The sequence below is a fragment of the Hyla sarda genome (assembly GCF_029499605.1).
Source record: "Hyla sarda isolate aHylSar1 chromosome 1 unlocalized genomic scaffold, aHylSar1.hap1 SUPER_1_unloc_2, whole genome shotgun sequence".
Classification (NCBI taxonomy): Eukaryota; Metazoa; Chordata; class Amphibia; order Anura; family Hylidae; genus Hyla; species Hyla sarda.
In genome coordinates, this window is record NW_026607581.1 from 1,093,183 (window position 1) to 1,109,609 (window position 16,427).

General features: G+C 41.3%; 2 protein-coding genes across 2 annotated transcripts in view; one reads left to right on the top strand and one right to left on the bottom strand.

Annotated features, from left to right (window-relative positions):
- The window catches only part of LOC130298064 (oocyte zinc finger protein XlCOF6.1-like), a 226,534-nt gene that overhangs the window by 185,833 nt on the left and 24,274 nt on the right, over positions 1-16,427 (bottom strand). The gene's annotated exons all lie outside the window — the stretch shown is intronic.
- The window catches only part of LOC130298060 (oocyte zinc finger protein XlCOF7.1-like), a 201,946-nt gene that overhangs the window by 148,294 nt on the left and 37,225 nt on the right, over positions 1-16,427 (top strand). Inside the window, exon 9 of the mRNA XM_056550953.1 lies at positions 15-709. Within this exon, the coding sequence (XP_056406928.1) occupies positions 15-709 (695 nt within the window). The remainder of the gene's footprint in view (positions 1-14; positions 710-16,427) is intronic.

Below are 16,427 nucleotides of genomic sequence, written 5' to 3' on the forward strand. Positions count from 1 at the left end.
AAGGGGTGTTGGACATCAACGAGCTCATACAGGAAAGAAACCATATTCATGTTCAGAATGTGGGAAATGTTTTACCCAAAAATCTAATCTTGTTAAACATAAGAGAAATCACACAGGGGAGAAACCATTTTCATGTCCAGAATGTGGAAAGTGTTTTACCCATAAATCAAATCTTGTTAAACATAAGAAAATTCACACAGGAGAGAAGCCCTTTTCATGTTTAGCATGTGGTAAATGTTTTACTCAGCAATCACATGTTGTTGTACATCAGAGAACTCACACAGGAGAAAAGCCATTTTCATGTTCAGAATGTGAGAAATCTTTTGCTTGCAAATCACATCTTGTTCAGCATCAAAAAAATCACACAGGAGAGAAGCCAATTCCATGTTCAGAATGTGGAAAATGCTTTACTTGGAAATCAGATCTTGTTAAACATCAGAGAACTCACACAGGGGAGAAGCCATTTCCGTGTCCAGAATGTGGAAAATGCTTTACTCGGAAATCGGATATTGTTAAACATCAGAAAATTCACACAGGGGTGAAGCCGTATTCATGTTCAGAATGTGGCAAATGTTTTACTCAAAATTATCATCTTGCTGAACATCAGAGAACTCACACAGGAGAGAAGCCATTTCCGTGTTCAGAATGTGGAAAATGCTTTACCTGGAAATCGGATCTTGTTAAACATCAGAAAACTCACACGGGAGAAGCCGTATTCATGTTCAGAATGTGGGAAATGTTTTACTCGGAAAGCAACTCTTCTTATACACCAAAGAGCTCACACTGGAAAGTAACCTTCCAACTTGTCAAATAGTACAAATACTACGACCATTGCAGTCAGAGTCACAAGAAAGAGTAATAAACTAATATTGAAAAAGTATGAGTGTTCCCAAAAAAATACTCAACCAAGTACTAGAATATTGTACCCTAATGTATATATATATATACACCCTGTTCCAAATTATTATGAACATTCCTATTTAAGTGTCACAAAGATTAAATATTTAGTTTTTCAGTGTAACTTACGGATACATTGGCCGGCGTTTATCATTCTAGATGTGAGGCTAGGTTTCCACTTGGTTCTTTTTGTACACCTAAAAAAACGCCAGAAAAACTGCCGCAGGTTTTTCCTTAGTTTTGGCAATTTTTCTGGTGTTTTTCCTGGTGTGTGGAAACAGCCAAATTTGTACCCTGTTGCAGTTTTTTCACTGTCTTCTGGGTACTACTCTATGGGTCGGATGCTGAGTGTAAAGAGATGAGGAAGGATATATAACGTCACTACTCACCTCCCCCGCCGTATAGTATACAGGGGGGCATAGTGTACCCGTATATACTATACAGGAGCCGGGAATCCTGTCACCAGACTGACTCCCTACTCCTATAGTCCCTTTGTGCGGAATACAGAATATACAGCTATCTACAGATAGCTGTATATAGTGTATACAGAACAGGAGATCCACTTACCCTCCTCGCTCCCTGTCCCCGTCGGGTTTGTGTAGCTCCGCCCTATTGATGACATCATTAGGGGGCAGTGCTACAGACGGGAGTTAGACTAGTAAGCCTCTGTTCACATTGTCCTTTTTGTATAATGTGAACAGACCCTTCTGGCAGTGTCTTCCCAGATAGGGAGACTCCAACTGTTACTAAACTACAACTCCCAGCATGCCCAGACAGCCAAAGGCTGTCTAATAGACGGAATTCATTACTAAGCTGGGGCTTAGCCCCAAAAACCGCTGACGCTAACCCCCAATTATTACCCCGGTACCCACCGCCACAGGGGTGCCGGGAAGAGCCGGTACCAACATGCCTGGAGCATTAAAAATGGCTCTCCTGGGCCTAGGCGGTAACAGGCTGGTGTTATTTAGGCTGGGGAGGGCCAGTAACAATGGTCCTCGCCCACCCTGGTAACATCAGGCTGTTGCTGTTTGGTTGGTATTGTGCTGAGAATGAAAATACGGGGAACCCTATGCAGTTTTTTTTTTTTTTTTTTTTTTTCATTTATTTATGGGAGAAAAAAAAAAGCATAGGGTTTTCTGCATATTCAGTATCAGCCAGATACCAACAAAGCAGCAACAGCCTGACATTACCAGGGTGGGTGAGGACCATTGTTACTGGCCCTCCCCAGCCTAAATAATGCCAGCCTGTTACCGCCTAGGCCCAGGAGCGCCATCTTTGACGCTCTAAGCCTGTTGGTACCGGCTCTTCCTGGCACCCCTGTGGCGGTGGATACAGGGGTAATAATTGGGGGTTAGCGCTAGCTGTTTTTGGGGCAAAGGCTAAGCCCTGGCTTAGTAATGGAGTCCGTCAATAAGACCGGCTTCCACTGCTAAGCCTGAAAATTCTATAAAAAAAACAAAAACACAACACATTGGAAAAATTATTTTATTTTAAAAAACATTCCCCCACAGGCCATCGAATCCGTCGTAATCCTCTGCATACACGGATATGAAACGAGAAGAAAAAAAAACACAAAAAAATGGGTTAGGACATTTTTTGCACTCTCTGCAGGGGAGAGCGCCCATAATGCAATGTCTACCTAAACAGTGAGCCTCCAATTGGTGCAAAACTACAGCTCCCAGCATGCCCAGACAGCCTTTGGCTGTCTGGGCATGCTGGGAGTTGTAGTTTAGCAACAGCTGGAGTCTCCCTGTCTGGGTAGACACTGGCAGAAGGGTCTGTTCCCATTATCCAAAATGGACAATGTGAACAGAGCTTCAGACTTACTAGCCTGGATCTCGTCTGTAGCTCCGCCCCTAATTATGTCATCACTAGGGGCGGAGCTACACGTGGGGACTGGACGGAGGTAAGGGGACTTCTCCATCTTCTGTATACACTATATACAGCTATCTGTAGATAGCTGTATATAGTGTATACTGCCCAAAGGGTTAACCTACACTGTCCAGCAGTGTAAGTTAACTCTTTCCTTGCCGGGCTGGCTTAGCGCACAGCTCAGCAAGGGGTTAAGTGAGCCAGCAATGTGTATACTGTATACACATTGCAGGCTCACTGTAAGTTCTTGCTGGGCAGTAGATATACGAAGTATACCTACGGCTCAGCGTCATCTGTTCTCCCGGCTCTGTAGCCTTGAGAACAGCTGATCCCGACAGTCACTTCAGGAGGATCGAAGCGGGTGTCAGGAGGAGTGACATCCGCTGGGATCTGTCCCTTACTGCAGGTACTACTACTCCCAACATGGAGCACACTCTGCTGGGAGCTGTAGTATCTGCATTGACAGACAGATCGCAGCGTCACTCCTCCTGACACCCGCTGTATCCTCCGGTATAATGTATGGATGTGGGCGGCTGCTCTTCTATGGTCCCCTGCACGACCGTATATATACACATATTCCTATTTCCCACAGAGTTGTGATTGGCTGGAACCATCTGACCAATCACAGCTCTGCGGGAAATATGAGTATATATACATGAAGTCTCTCGACAGCTCCAATCTTTGCGCTTGGACCGGCCAGCAGCGCGCCTGGCCCAATGGGAACAGCAAATGAAAAATGGAAATGTCCAGCGCTTTAGGATGCAAAATTCTTCGGCTTTATTAAGTCATAAAAGCATACAGCATAGGGACAAGAACGCCGACGCGTTTTGGATCTGTGCGATCCTTAGTCATGGCCATGACTAAGGATCGCACAGATCCGAAATGCGTCGGCGTTCTTGTCCCTATGCTGTATGCTTTTATGACTTAATAAAGTCGAAGAATTTAGCATTCTAAAGCGCTGGACATTTCCATTTTTCATATGTGTATATATATATATATATATATATATATATATATACGTCAGTGCAGGGACCATAGAAGAGCGGCCGCCGCATCTATACATTATACAGGAGGATCACAACGGACCCCGGCGATCTGTCAATTAGTACAGGTAACTACTACTCCTATCATGGAACAGTGTGTTCCATGCTGGGAGTTGTAGTACTACCTAAAAAAAATCTAAAAATAAAATAAAAAGTGAAACACACACACACTACATTTAATGGTACCCTACTAAATTTTAATAAAAAAGGTATCTCCATCACTATTTTGGATCGCTAAAGTCCAAAAAGTAATAAAAACCGCCTGAAAAAACGCCAAATTTAAAACCCACATGGCATTTTTCTTGCCGTTTTTTCACTCCCATAGACTTCTATGGGAGAAAAACGCCAAGATTTTCCCGAAAAAACGCCAAAGGCTCGACAAGAGGTGGTTTTTAAAAAACTGGCAAGGAGCCCAAAAACGTCAAAAGGATAAAAAAAAAAAAAAAAAAGCCAAACTGAAAAACGGCAAGTGGATTTGGCATTTTGCAGTTTACTATTGACTTGCAGCGAACATCTGGCCGCAGCGTTTTTTCACAAAACGTTTTTATTGGCGTTTTTGTAAAAAAAAAACAAGTGGAAACCTAGCCTAATGCTTCTCCAGCTGCTTCTACAACCACAGAGAATGTGACAATGGATGCTTTAAAAACCCTCCAAAACCAAACAGGACCTCAAACTGAGAGCAGGTGGAGGGAGGCTGGTTGTAGACCGGACAATGATGTTTGGAAACATGGGGATGGTCGATTGTGTGCACCCCCAGTCTTGTATCCCATTTTGGCGAGTTTCTCTCATCTCCCTTCCCATGTTTCCAAAGGGGGAATGATTCCTATCACCAACACATTGTGGTTTGCTCCAGGTTTCTCACAGTTGAGTGGTGTAAAAAGTGCATGATCTGCGCCAAGTACAATCCAGGTAAATGACATCTTGTAAAACCTGACTACCCATTCCAGAGACTACAAATAGACCACATCCAGCTGCCCAAATGTGGTGTCTATGGGGGAGATTTATCAAAACCTGTGCAGAGGAAGAGTGGTGCAGTTGCCCATAGCAACCAATCAGATTGCTTCTTTCATTTTCCACAGGCCTCTAAAGAGGCCTGTGGAAAATGAAAGAAGCAATCTGATTGGTTGCTATGGGCAACTGGACCACTCTTCCTCTGCACAGGTTTTGATAAATCTCCCCATATGAGTATGTTCTGGGGTGTGTAGACATGTTCTCCTCTTGGGTGGAGGCGTGGCCTGTTGCTAAGGTGACAGCAAAGAAGCTGATATGTGAGATTGTGTGTAGATATGGCCGACCTGAGACAGTAGAGTCCGACCGAGGGACTCACTTTACAGGACAAGTGTTTGCAGATTAATCTCCGTACTCCGTACCGTCCACAATCATCTGGCAAAGGAGAGAGAGCAAATGGGGATTTGAGAAAACAAAATAGCTAAGATCTGTGAGCAGACAAATCTTACGTGGGTACAAGCCTCACCTTCAGCCCTCTTTGTAATGAGACATTCCCCAAAGGGAAAACATGGCCTTTCACCATTTGAGATTTTGTTTGGCAGACCCCCACTGACAGGTCTATTCTTTCCACAAGAACTACATGGACAGTCCGCGTCCTTACCTGACTATGTCGTCCAGCTGCATATACAACTGACTAACTAGCATGGAACAGTTTTCTCTTCCTTACCAGATCCTGAAGAAGTAACCGGAACTCACCCCCTGCACCCTGGAGACTGGGTGGTGATAAGACGATTTGTGAGGAGACATATGGAGCCCCGATTTGACGGCCCATACCAGGTGCTACTGACTACACCCACCTCAGTCAAGGGGGAAGGAAGGCCAAAAAAAGGACTAGCACCAAAAGGGTGAGGCCCCAGGGGATGAAGAGGATTGACGGAATCAAAATGCATGTACTGTCCTACGTGGTGTGTTGTGCTTTATATCTTCATGCACAAGTGGAAGGTGGAAAGAAGAAAAATTCAATCTGGCTTCTACATCAGCAGAATATATATATATATATACACGACTGACTGCGGGATCTGTTCTCATATATATATATATATATACACGACTGACTGCTGGATCTGTTCTCATATATATATATACACACACACGACTGACTGCGGGATCTGTTCTCATATATATATATATATATATATACACGACTGACTGCTGGATCTGTTCTCATATATATATATATATACACACACGACTGACTGCGGGATCTGTTCTCATATATATATATATATATATATATATATATATATATATATATATACACACACGACTGACTGCGGGATCTGTTCTCATATATATATATATATATATATATATATATATATACACACGACTGACTGCGGGATCTGTTCTCATATATATATATATATATATATATATATATATACACACACGACTGACTGCGGGATCTGTTCTCATATATATATATATATATATATATATATATATATACACACACGACTGACTGCGGGATCTGTTCTCATATATATATATATATATATATATATATATATATATACACGACTGACTGCTGGATCTGTTCTCATATATATATATATATACACACACCACTGACTGCGGGATCTGTTCTCATATATATATATATATATATATATATATATATACACACGACTGACTGCTGGATCTGTTCTCATATATATATATATATACACACACCACTGACTGCGGGATCTGTTCTCATATATATATATATATATATATATTTATATATACACACACACGACTGACTGCTGGATCTGTTCTCATATATATATATATATATATATATATACACGACTGACTGCTGGATCTGTTCTCATATATATATATACACACACACGACTGACTGCGGGATCTGTTCTCATATATATATATATATATATATATATACATGACTGACTGCTGGATCTGTTCTCATATATATACACACACACGACTGACTGCGGGATCTGTTCTCATATATATATATATATACACACGACTGACTGCTGGATCTGTTCTCATATATATATATATATACACATGACTGACTGCGGGATCTGTTCTCATATATATATATATACACACATGACTGACTGCGGGATCTCTTCTCATATATATATATATATATATATATATACACACGACTGACTGCGGGATCTGTTCTCATATATATATATATACACACACATGACTGACTGCGGGATCTGTTCTCATATATATATATATACACACGACTGACTGCGGGATCTGTTCTCATATATATATATACACACATGACTGACTGCGGGATCTGTTCTCATATATATATATATATATATATACACACATGACTGACTGCTGGATCTGTTCTCATATATGTATAAAGCCTGATGGGCTGTGTTTGTGCGAGGGGCGGAAGTAATTATCGCTCCCTGCACTTCCAGGTGGGGCTCATTGGGAACAGGTGGGGGCGTGTGTATATAACTCCTCCCTCTCCTACAGGGGCGGAGCTCGTGTCGTTTGTGGAATCTCTGCTTCCTGTGGCAGGCTGGTGTTTGAATCTCCCACAAAAATCTTCAGAGCTGCTGCTCACGGTGCGGAGGCCTCGCTGATCATGAGTCGGGGGGGTGCAGGCGCGGCATTCCTGGCAGCTCCGCATCCCTGGCAGCTCCGCTGGCTGTCTTATCTGGGGATGCTGTGTCTCACTCGGATTATAAGGTAATATAGGGCAGGTATGGTGCTGGCTGTCTTATCTGGGGATGCTGTGTCTCACTCGGATTATAAGGTAATATAGGGCAGGTATGGTGCTGGCTGTCTTATCTGGGGATGCTGTGTCTCACTCGGATTATAAGGTAATATAGGGCAGGTATGGTTCTGACTGGCTCTGCCTGCTACAATTGTCTATGCTCTTGGGACAGGTTGCGGCAGCTGCCCAGTCTTCGTTAGGCGGTCCTGTCAGCTTGGCTGCTATCGTTAATCTAAAGTATAGTGTAATGCTCTGCAGAGGGTTGTTTCAATATAACGTTTGCTGTATACAGTGTGGTGCAATGCTCTGCAAAGAGTCGTTTCAATATAACTTTTGCTGTGTGGTGCGGTGCTCTGCGGGGTATACGGTGCCCTTGCAGTATACGGTACAGTGTAATGCTCTGCAAAGGGTCTCGTTACAATATAACATGTACTGTATAACGGTATAGTGCAGTGCTCTGCAGATGGCCTCTTCACAATATAGTATACATGATATACAGTTATGGTGCAATAATCTGCACATGGTCTCGTTACAATATAGTATACATGATATACAGCTATGGTGATATGCTCTGCAGATGGTCTCGTTACAATATAGTATACATGATATACAGCTATGGCGATATGCTCTGCAGATGGTCTCGTTACAATATAGTATACATGATATATAGTTAAGGTGCAATGCTCTGCAGATGGTCTCATTACAATATAATATATACTATATACAGTATAGTGCTATACTCTGCAGATGGTCTCATAAATAAACTTTATACAGTTAGTGCAATGCTCTGCAGATGGGATGGTTTCAATACAACATATTATATAGGGCATAGTGCAATGCTCTGCAAAGGGTCTCGTTACAATATAACATGTACTGTATAGTGCAGTGCTCTGCAGATGGTCTCGTTACAATATAGTATATATGATATACAGTTATGGTGCAATAATCTGCGGATGGTCTCGTTACAATATAGTATACATGATATACAGCTATGGCGATATGCTCTGCAGATGGTCTCGTTACAATATAGTATACATGATATATAGTTAAGGTGCAATGCTCTGCAGATGGTCTCATTACAATATAATATATACTATATACAGTATAGTGCTATACTCTGCAGATGGTCTCATAAATAAACTTTATACAGTTAGTGCAATGCTCTGCAGATGGGATGGTTTCAATACAACATATTATATAGGGCATAGTGCAATGCTCTGCAGAGGGTCGTTACAGTTAGCATGTCCAGTGTGGTGCAGTGCTCTGCGAAGGGTCTCGTTGCAACACAGGGTGGCATTTACTGTTTGGTGTGGTGCAATACTCTGCAGAGGATCACGTTGCAGGGTAGCATATGCTGTGTGTGCTGATGCAGTGCTCTGCAGACTGTCTTGCTTCAATATAGTATACAGTAGGGTGCAATGCTCTGTAGAGATATAACATAGGCTACATCCAATTAAATCATAGTATACACAGTGTAATACTCGTTGTTTGCACGATCATGGTATCCATACGGTTCATACGCTTGGTTTATTATGGGCATACACGCATTACTGGTACAAGGTGCACACGAGTAGAGCATCTTCACGGTTTGATAACTCCATGAGTTTCTTATCGTCTGTACTCTCATGGTTAATTCATACGCTTATGGCATACTGCTTGTACGCGCATAGTATGTATACAGTTTCATGTGCTAATATCATTATATACGGTACATATACTCACTGACGATACATTCACAGCATTTATACTGGGCAAACTCGTTTATGATGTTCACCTCATGGTTATTCTCTCACTCACTGGTGTTTTACACGGTCCACAAACTTGGCATTAATGCTGTTCACATATTCTTGGCATATTCACGGTCTTACGTTCTTTCTACCATGTTACGTTCATGGCAATCAAACACCTCGTAATTATCACTGGTTCATACGCTCAAAGTATCATTCGGTTCATATGTTAATGGTATTTCATACTGGTTACGGCAGTATACTGCCTATAGCAATTATACGGTTCATACACTCATGGCAGTTATAGTGGTCACACGCTCACGGTTCTTAAGTTGTTCACATGTTCACCGCATTCATACACGCAGGTTTCATACGCTCATGGCAGTTATATTGGTCACACGGTTATGGTTTTGTTGTTCATCACATTCATACACGCAGGGTTCATACGCTCATGGCAGTTATATTGGTTGCACGGTCATGGTTTTGTTGTTCACACATTCACCGCATTCATATACGCAGGTTTCATACGCTCATGGCAGTTATATTGGTCACACGGTTATGGTTTTGTTGTTCACACGTTCACCACATTCATACACGCAGGTTTCATACACTCATGGCAGTTATATTGGTCACACGGTTATGGTTTTGTTGTTCACACATTCATCGCATTCATACACGCAGGGTTCATACGCTCATGGCAGTTATATTGGTTACACTGTCATTGTTTTGTTGTTCACACGTTCACCGCATTCATACGCTCATGGCAATTATATTGGTTACACGGTCATTGTTTTGTTGTTCACACGTTCACCGCATTCATACGCTCATGGCAATTATATTGGTTACACGGTCATTGTTTTGTTGTTCACACGTTCACCGCATTCATACGCTCATGGCAGTTATATTGGTTACACGGTCATGGTTTTGTTGTTCACACGTTCATCGCATTCATACATGCAGGTTTCATACGGTTCTCACACATAGTGTCATGCTGTTTCATGCAGTTGTGGCCACGCGCTCATAGCATGTTCACAGCATTATACTGCTCATAGTACTCATACCTCATAGCGTCATACCACATATTAATTCATAGCACATATGCTCAACGCTTATACTGCACATGTACTTGTAGCATTTATACTGCACATACACATGGCCTACATCAGGCACATACGCTCTTAGCATTGATACCGCAAGTATACTCATAGCATTATACTGCTCATAGTATCATACCACTATACGCTCATAGCATTTATACCACATATACGCTTGTATTCATACCACAGACATGTTCACGTCATGTATATTGCACATAGAATTGTAGCAATACACTACACGGACATTCGTAGCATTCATTCTGTACATACGATGGTAGTAATTATTATGCTGACACGTTGTAGTACTTATTCTGCGTACATGTAGCATTCATTCTGTTATGTTCTCTGCACTAACATCCATAGCATTTACTGTACATGGGTAATGGTATTTATTCTGCATGTTCATCCATAGCGTCTACACTACACACATGCTCCCGTAGCTTTTACTGTACGTATGTTCATAGCATTCATTCTGTGTATTCGTTCATAGTCTTTTATACGGAAAATTCACTCAGGTTTGTCAGGATGTAGCCCTATTGCCTGACTCCTCTTTAGGTTAAGGGGTCAATGTCGGTTGCTACTGACTCGTTCAGAGCAATCGCATTGTTGTTTATTGTCATGACCTGACAAGTTCTCAGGTCAGATACAACCTCCTCTGTTGTATTTCACGACTACGTTATCAGTTAGTTATAGTACACATATTCAACTATCCGGCACAGGTACTCGTTCAAAGGGTGGTCATCATTTTAGTGGCACTAATCGGCTGTTCAATACCCGGTCACCTGACTCGTTCCTTCAGGGGTTGAATCGCGGTTGTTACTGACTCACATTCAGAGCAACTAATTTCAGGAATACTCACAATGTTAACCTGTTGCCTGACTCCTCTTCAGGTTAAGGGGTAATGTCGGTTGCTACTGACTCGTATTCAGAGCAATTTTGTCGTTGGTGTATTTGTTATGACCTGACACGTTTTCAGGTCAGATACAACCTCGTCTGTTGTATTTCTCGATTACGTCATTTCGTTATAGTACACAGATTCAACTACCTGGCATAGTTGCACGTTACGCTCATAGTCTGGTTACGTTCATAGCTTTATTTTGTTGTACTGCACATGGGTAATAGTTTTTCTACATTTCCATCCTTAGAGTCTACACTATACATATGCTCCCGTAGCTTTACTGTACTCATGCTCATAGCTTTCATACTGCATATTCGTGCATAGTGTTTATACGGAAAGCTTATACAGCTTTGTTAGGATGTTGCCCTATTTGCCTGACTCCTTCAGCTTAAGGGGTTAATGTCGGTTGCTACCGACGAATTTTCTGAGCAATTACTTTGTGGTTTATTGTCATGACCTGAGACTTTCTCAGGACAGATACAGCCTCCTCCGTGGTATTTCATGACCACGTTATCAGTTACTTATAGTAGACATATTCAACTATCCAGCATAGTTGCACGTTGTCTATCTTTTTAGATATATGTTTACACTTTATTTTCTAGGCATGTATGAGGTACTCATAATGTTGTTAGAGCATAAATTCATAACGTTCCTTACGTTTTCACGGTACTTACGCTCCCAGCTTGTGTATGATACATGCACCAGTACACAGCATTTGTTGCATACTACCATAGTTGTATGCGGGTAGGTTATTATGTGCATTCGTTCCTAGTGTTGAATAGCAGTTGCACCTCTGGCTGTACATATATTTACAATACACGATTACAGTATTCATATGGTGCTTACATTTATTGCAGATATATCGAGCCCATATTCTTAAACCTCCTACGTCTGCAGGGGGGATGCACCACATAGGTTATTGTTACAGACATGTCTCAGAGCAATAACATATTGAGTAGCGACTTGTAGTTGGGTATACTGTTAGCAGTTTATGCCGTACATACGGTTAACATGTTTCATGCGGTGCACACAGGGGAGGTAGATCATTTGCTTAGGGTATTGGACACAATTGGTCATTTTTGTTACTGACACGCCTTCAGAACAACACGCCAGCTTCATACAGGTATCTTGTCATGCATACTCATGATGTTACCCTGTTGCCTGACTCCTCTTCAGGTTAAAAGGGGTAATGCCAGTTGCTACTGACTCGTTTTCAGAGCAATTTTGTTGTGTGTTATTTTTGTTATGACCTGACACGTTTTCAGGTCAGATACAACCTCGTCTGTTGTATTTCTCAATGACGTTATCATTTCGTTATAGTACACAGATTCAACTATCCGGCATAATTGCATGTTCTCTTTTAAGGAGGGCCAGCATTTAGTTGCAGATATATTGTGCATTTAATACACAGTTACATGACTCATTTCTTTAGGATCGGGGATTGAATCGTGGTTGCTGCTGTCTCATTTCAGAGCAATTGATTTGACATGGTTATGTAGGTAATCTGACACGTTTGAGATAGCATACAATCTCAATATGGCATTTCACACTTATGTATTAAAAGAAAAAAAAGTGGTTTTCAAAGACCTGTGACGTTTACAGGCACGATGATTTCACAAAGACCTGTCATGTCTACAGGCTCGATGGTTCCGCGGGGACCTGTGTCGGGTTCAGGCACAACGGTGTCACAAAGACCTGTCAGGTCTACAGGCATGATGGTTCACCTAAACACTGGTCACGTCTACAGGTACGTTGCTCTCGCAGGGAGCTGTCATCTGCAACGGGTCATCACTTCCAAGTCCAGTTGGGTCAGTACAGTGGCTAGTTAGGTATGTCTGTTGTTACAGTCTCAATCAGGTAAGGTGCCTTCGTGAAACTTGTTAGGCGACATGACCCACACGGTCTATCAGGTAGATAGGTATTTCTTGTCATTTACCTGTCAGTTTAGTTTTTGCCTCTTAAATAGCAGGGGATTGGTGCTTGTCAGACCTGCCATGAAGTTAGCCTTTCCGTGTCCATTTGAAGTAATGTCACAAGTAGGGATGGTAATAGGTATAGTTCAGTTAGTATATTTGGCAGGGAATGTTATTCTCAGGTTGATTCTTTACAGATGGACGTTACTACCATGGTTTCAAAGGTATGGTTACCACCTCTAGTAGTCACTAGTTGGTCAGGGCTACTCTTCCAGCACACTAGGTATAGTCTACTTCGGGTATGTGAAGATTGATGCTGGATGTAGGATGTTTTATTTCAGGAATTGTATTTATCCTAGCATGGTTGCTTTTTGCCCTCTATAGGCGTGCCCTCATTGCGCGGTTATGGCACAACTCAGACCGCTATGCTAGGGTAAGATCTTGTATAGGTATGTAGGCAATCTTTCCTGTCACTAGTACACGTATGGAGCCCCGATCACAAATATATACATAACTGACTGCTGAATCTGTTCATATATATATATATATATATATATATATATATATATATATATATATATATATAACTGACTGCTGGATCTGTTCATATATATATATATATATATATATATATATATATATATATATATATATATATATATACACACGACTGACTGCTGGATCTGTTCTCATATATATACACACACGACTGACTGCTGGATCTGTTCTCATATATATATATATATATATACACACACGACTGACTGCGGGATCTGTTCCCATATATATATATATATACACATGACTGACTGCTGGATCTGTTCTCATATATATATATATATATATATATATATATACACGACTGACTGCTGGATCTGTTCTCATATATATATATATATATATATATATATATATATATATATATTATATATTATATATTATATATTATATATTATATATTATATATTATATATTATATATTATATATTATATATAATATATAATATATACACACACATGACTGACTGTGGGATCTGTTCCCATATCCCTACTACCCACAGGGGGATTCCTCTAATAGGTGTCCCCTATATCATTGAATGATGTGAATCTCACAGATTATAGCTATGATGTACAAATAGATGTTGATCACACTTCCCATAATCCTCTCTCAGACCAGGATACATATCTAGAAATTGCTGGTATTGTCTCTACACCCACAATATGTTTGGGTCCCATGTACCTGAATTACATAGCCAAAATTACAGGTCGACTTGTTAATTTGCCCAAGGTATATGTTGGAGAAACGAATTGTAAGAATGTCACCCTGATATATAACATGGAGTACAGGGAGATGCCGTGTGATATGAAGGATGGTGCCTGTAATACTTTATGTTTTGTCCAACTCTTAAAGCTTCTTGTGCCCCCAGGTGTCCCGTCCTGAACAGACAGATGAGGATGATGGGATCTGTAACACTCAGTTGTACCGTAATATGGTACGGATTCATGGTAAGATGATTCCTAGGGTCCTAAAGCAGGGGCTCTATTACATCTGTGGTAACAGGACCTATTCATGGCTTCCTATGGGAACATGGGGTAACTGGACTATAGGAAGAGTTGTAGCAGCCATTAGACCACGCGCAAATATTTCATTATTTAAAACATTTTCTGGGGGAAACAGACATAAGCGAGAATTGTTTTCAGCTGCAGATAAGTCGTGGATGTGGTTCCCGTCTTGGACCGGATGGGGAGTTGAGTTGGCAAATAAATGAAATAAATATGCTGGCAATATGGATGGGATTATCAATGAGACTACAAGTTCTATACATGCCCTTAACCCCTTAACGACGCAGGACGTATATTTACGTCCTGCGCCGGCTCCAGCGATATGAAGCGGGATCGCACCGCGATCCTGCATCATATCGCTTCGGTCCCGGCGCTCATCAACGGCCGAGACCCGCGGCTAATACCACACATCGCCGATCGCGGCGATGTGCGGTATTAACCCTTTAGAAGCGGCGGTCAAAGCTGACCGCCGCTTCTAAAGTGAAACTGAAAGTATCCCGGCTGTTCGGTACCGCCGCGGTGAAATCGCGGCGTCCCGAACAGCTGATCGGACACCGGGAGGGCCCTTACCTGCCTCCTCGGTGTCCGATCGACGAATGACTGCTCCGTGCCTGAGATCCAGGCAGGAGCAGTCAAGCGCCGATAATGCTGATCACAGGCGTGTTAATACACTCCTGTGATCAGGATGAGAGATCAGTGTGTGCAGTGTTATAGGTCCCTATGGGATAACAATGATCAGTATAAGAGATCAGTGTGTGCAGTGTTGTAGCCCCCTATGGGATAACAATGATCAGTATAAGAGATCAGTGTGTGCAGTGTTATAGGTCTCTATGGGACCTATAACACTGCAAAAAAAATAAAAAATAAAAGTGTTAATAAAGGTCATTTAACCCCTTCCCTAATAAAAGTTTGAATCACCCCCCTTTTCCCATAAAAAAAATAAAAAAGTGCAAAAAATAAATAAATAAACATATGTGGTATCGCCGCGTGCGTAAATGTCCGAACTATAAAAATATATCTTTAATTAAACCGCACGGTCAATGGCGTACGCGCAAAAAAATTCCAAAGTCCAAAAAAGCGTATTTTGGTCACTTTTTATACCATTAAAAAAATGAATAAAAAGTGATCAAAAAGTCCGATCAAAACAAAAATCATACCGATAAAAACTTCAGATCACGGCGCAAAAATTGAGCCCTCATACCGCCCTGTACGTGGAAAAATAAAAAAGTATAGGGGTCAGAAGATGACATTTTTAAACGTATACATTTTCCTGCATGTAGTTATGATTTTTTCCAGAAGTGCGACAAAATCAAACTTATATAAGTAGGGTATCATTTTAACCGTATGGACCTACAGAATAATGATAAGGTGTCATTTTTACCGAAATATGCACTGCGTAGAAACGGAAGCCCCCAAAAGTTACAAAATGGCGTTTTTTTTTCGATTTTGTCGCACAATGATTTTTTTTCCGTTTCGCCGTCGGTTTTGGGGTAAAATGACTGATGTCATTACAAAGTAGAATTGGCGACGCAAAAAATAAGCCATAATATGGAGTTTTAGGTGGAAAATTGAAAGGGTTATGATTTTTAAAAGGTAAGGAGGAAAAAACGAAAGTGCAAAAACGGAAAAACCCTGAGTCCTTAAGGGGTTAATGAAGAACTAGCCCAGGTCAGTTTCGGACAGGTAGGATGTTTGTTAGATGAGA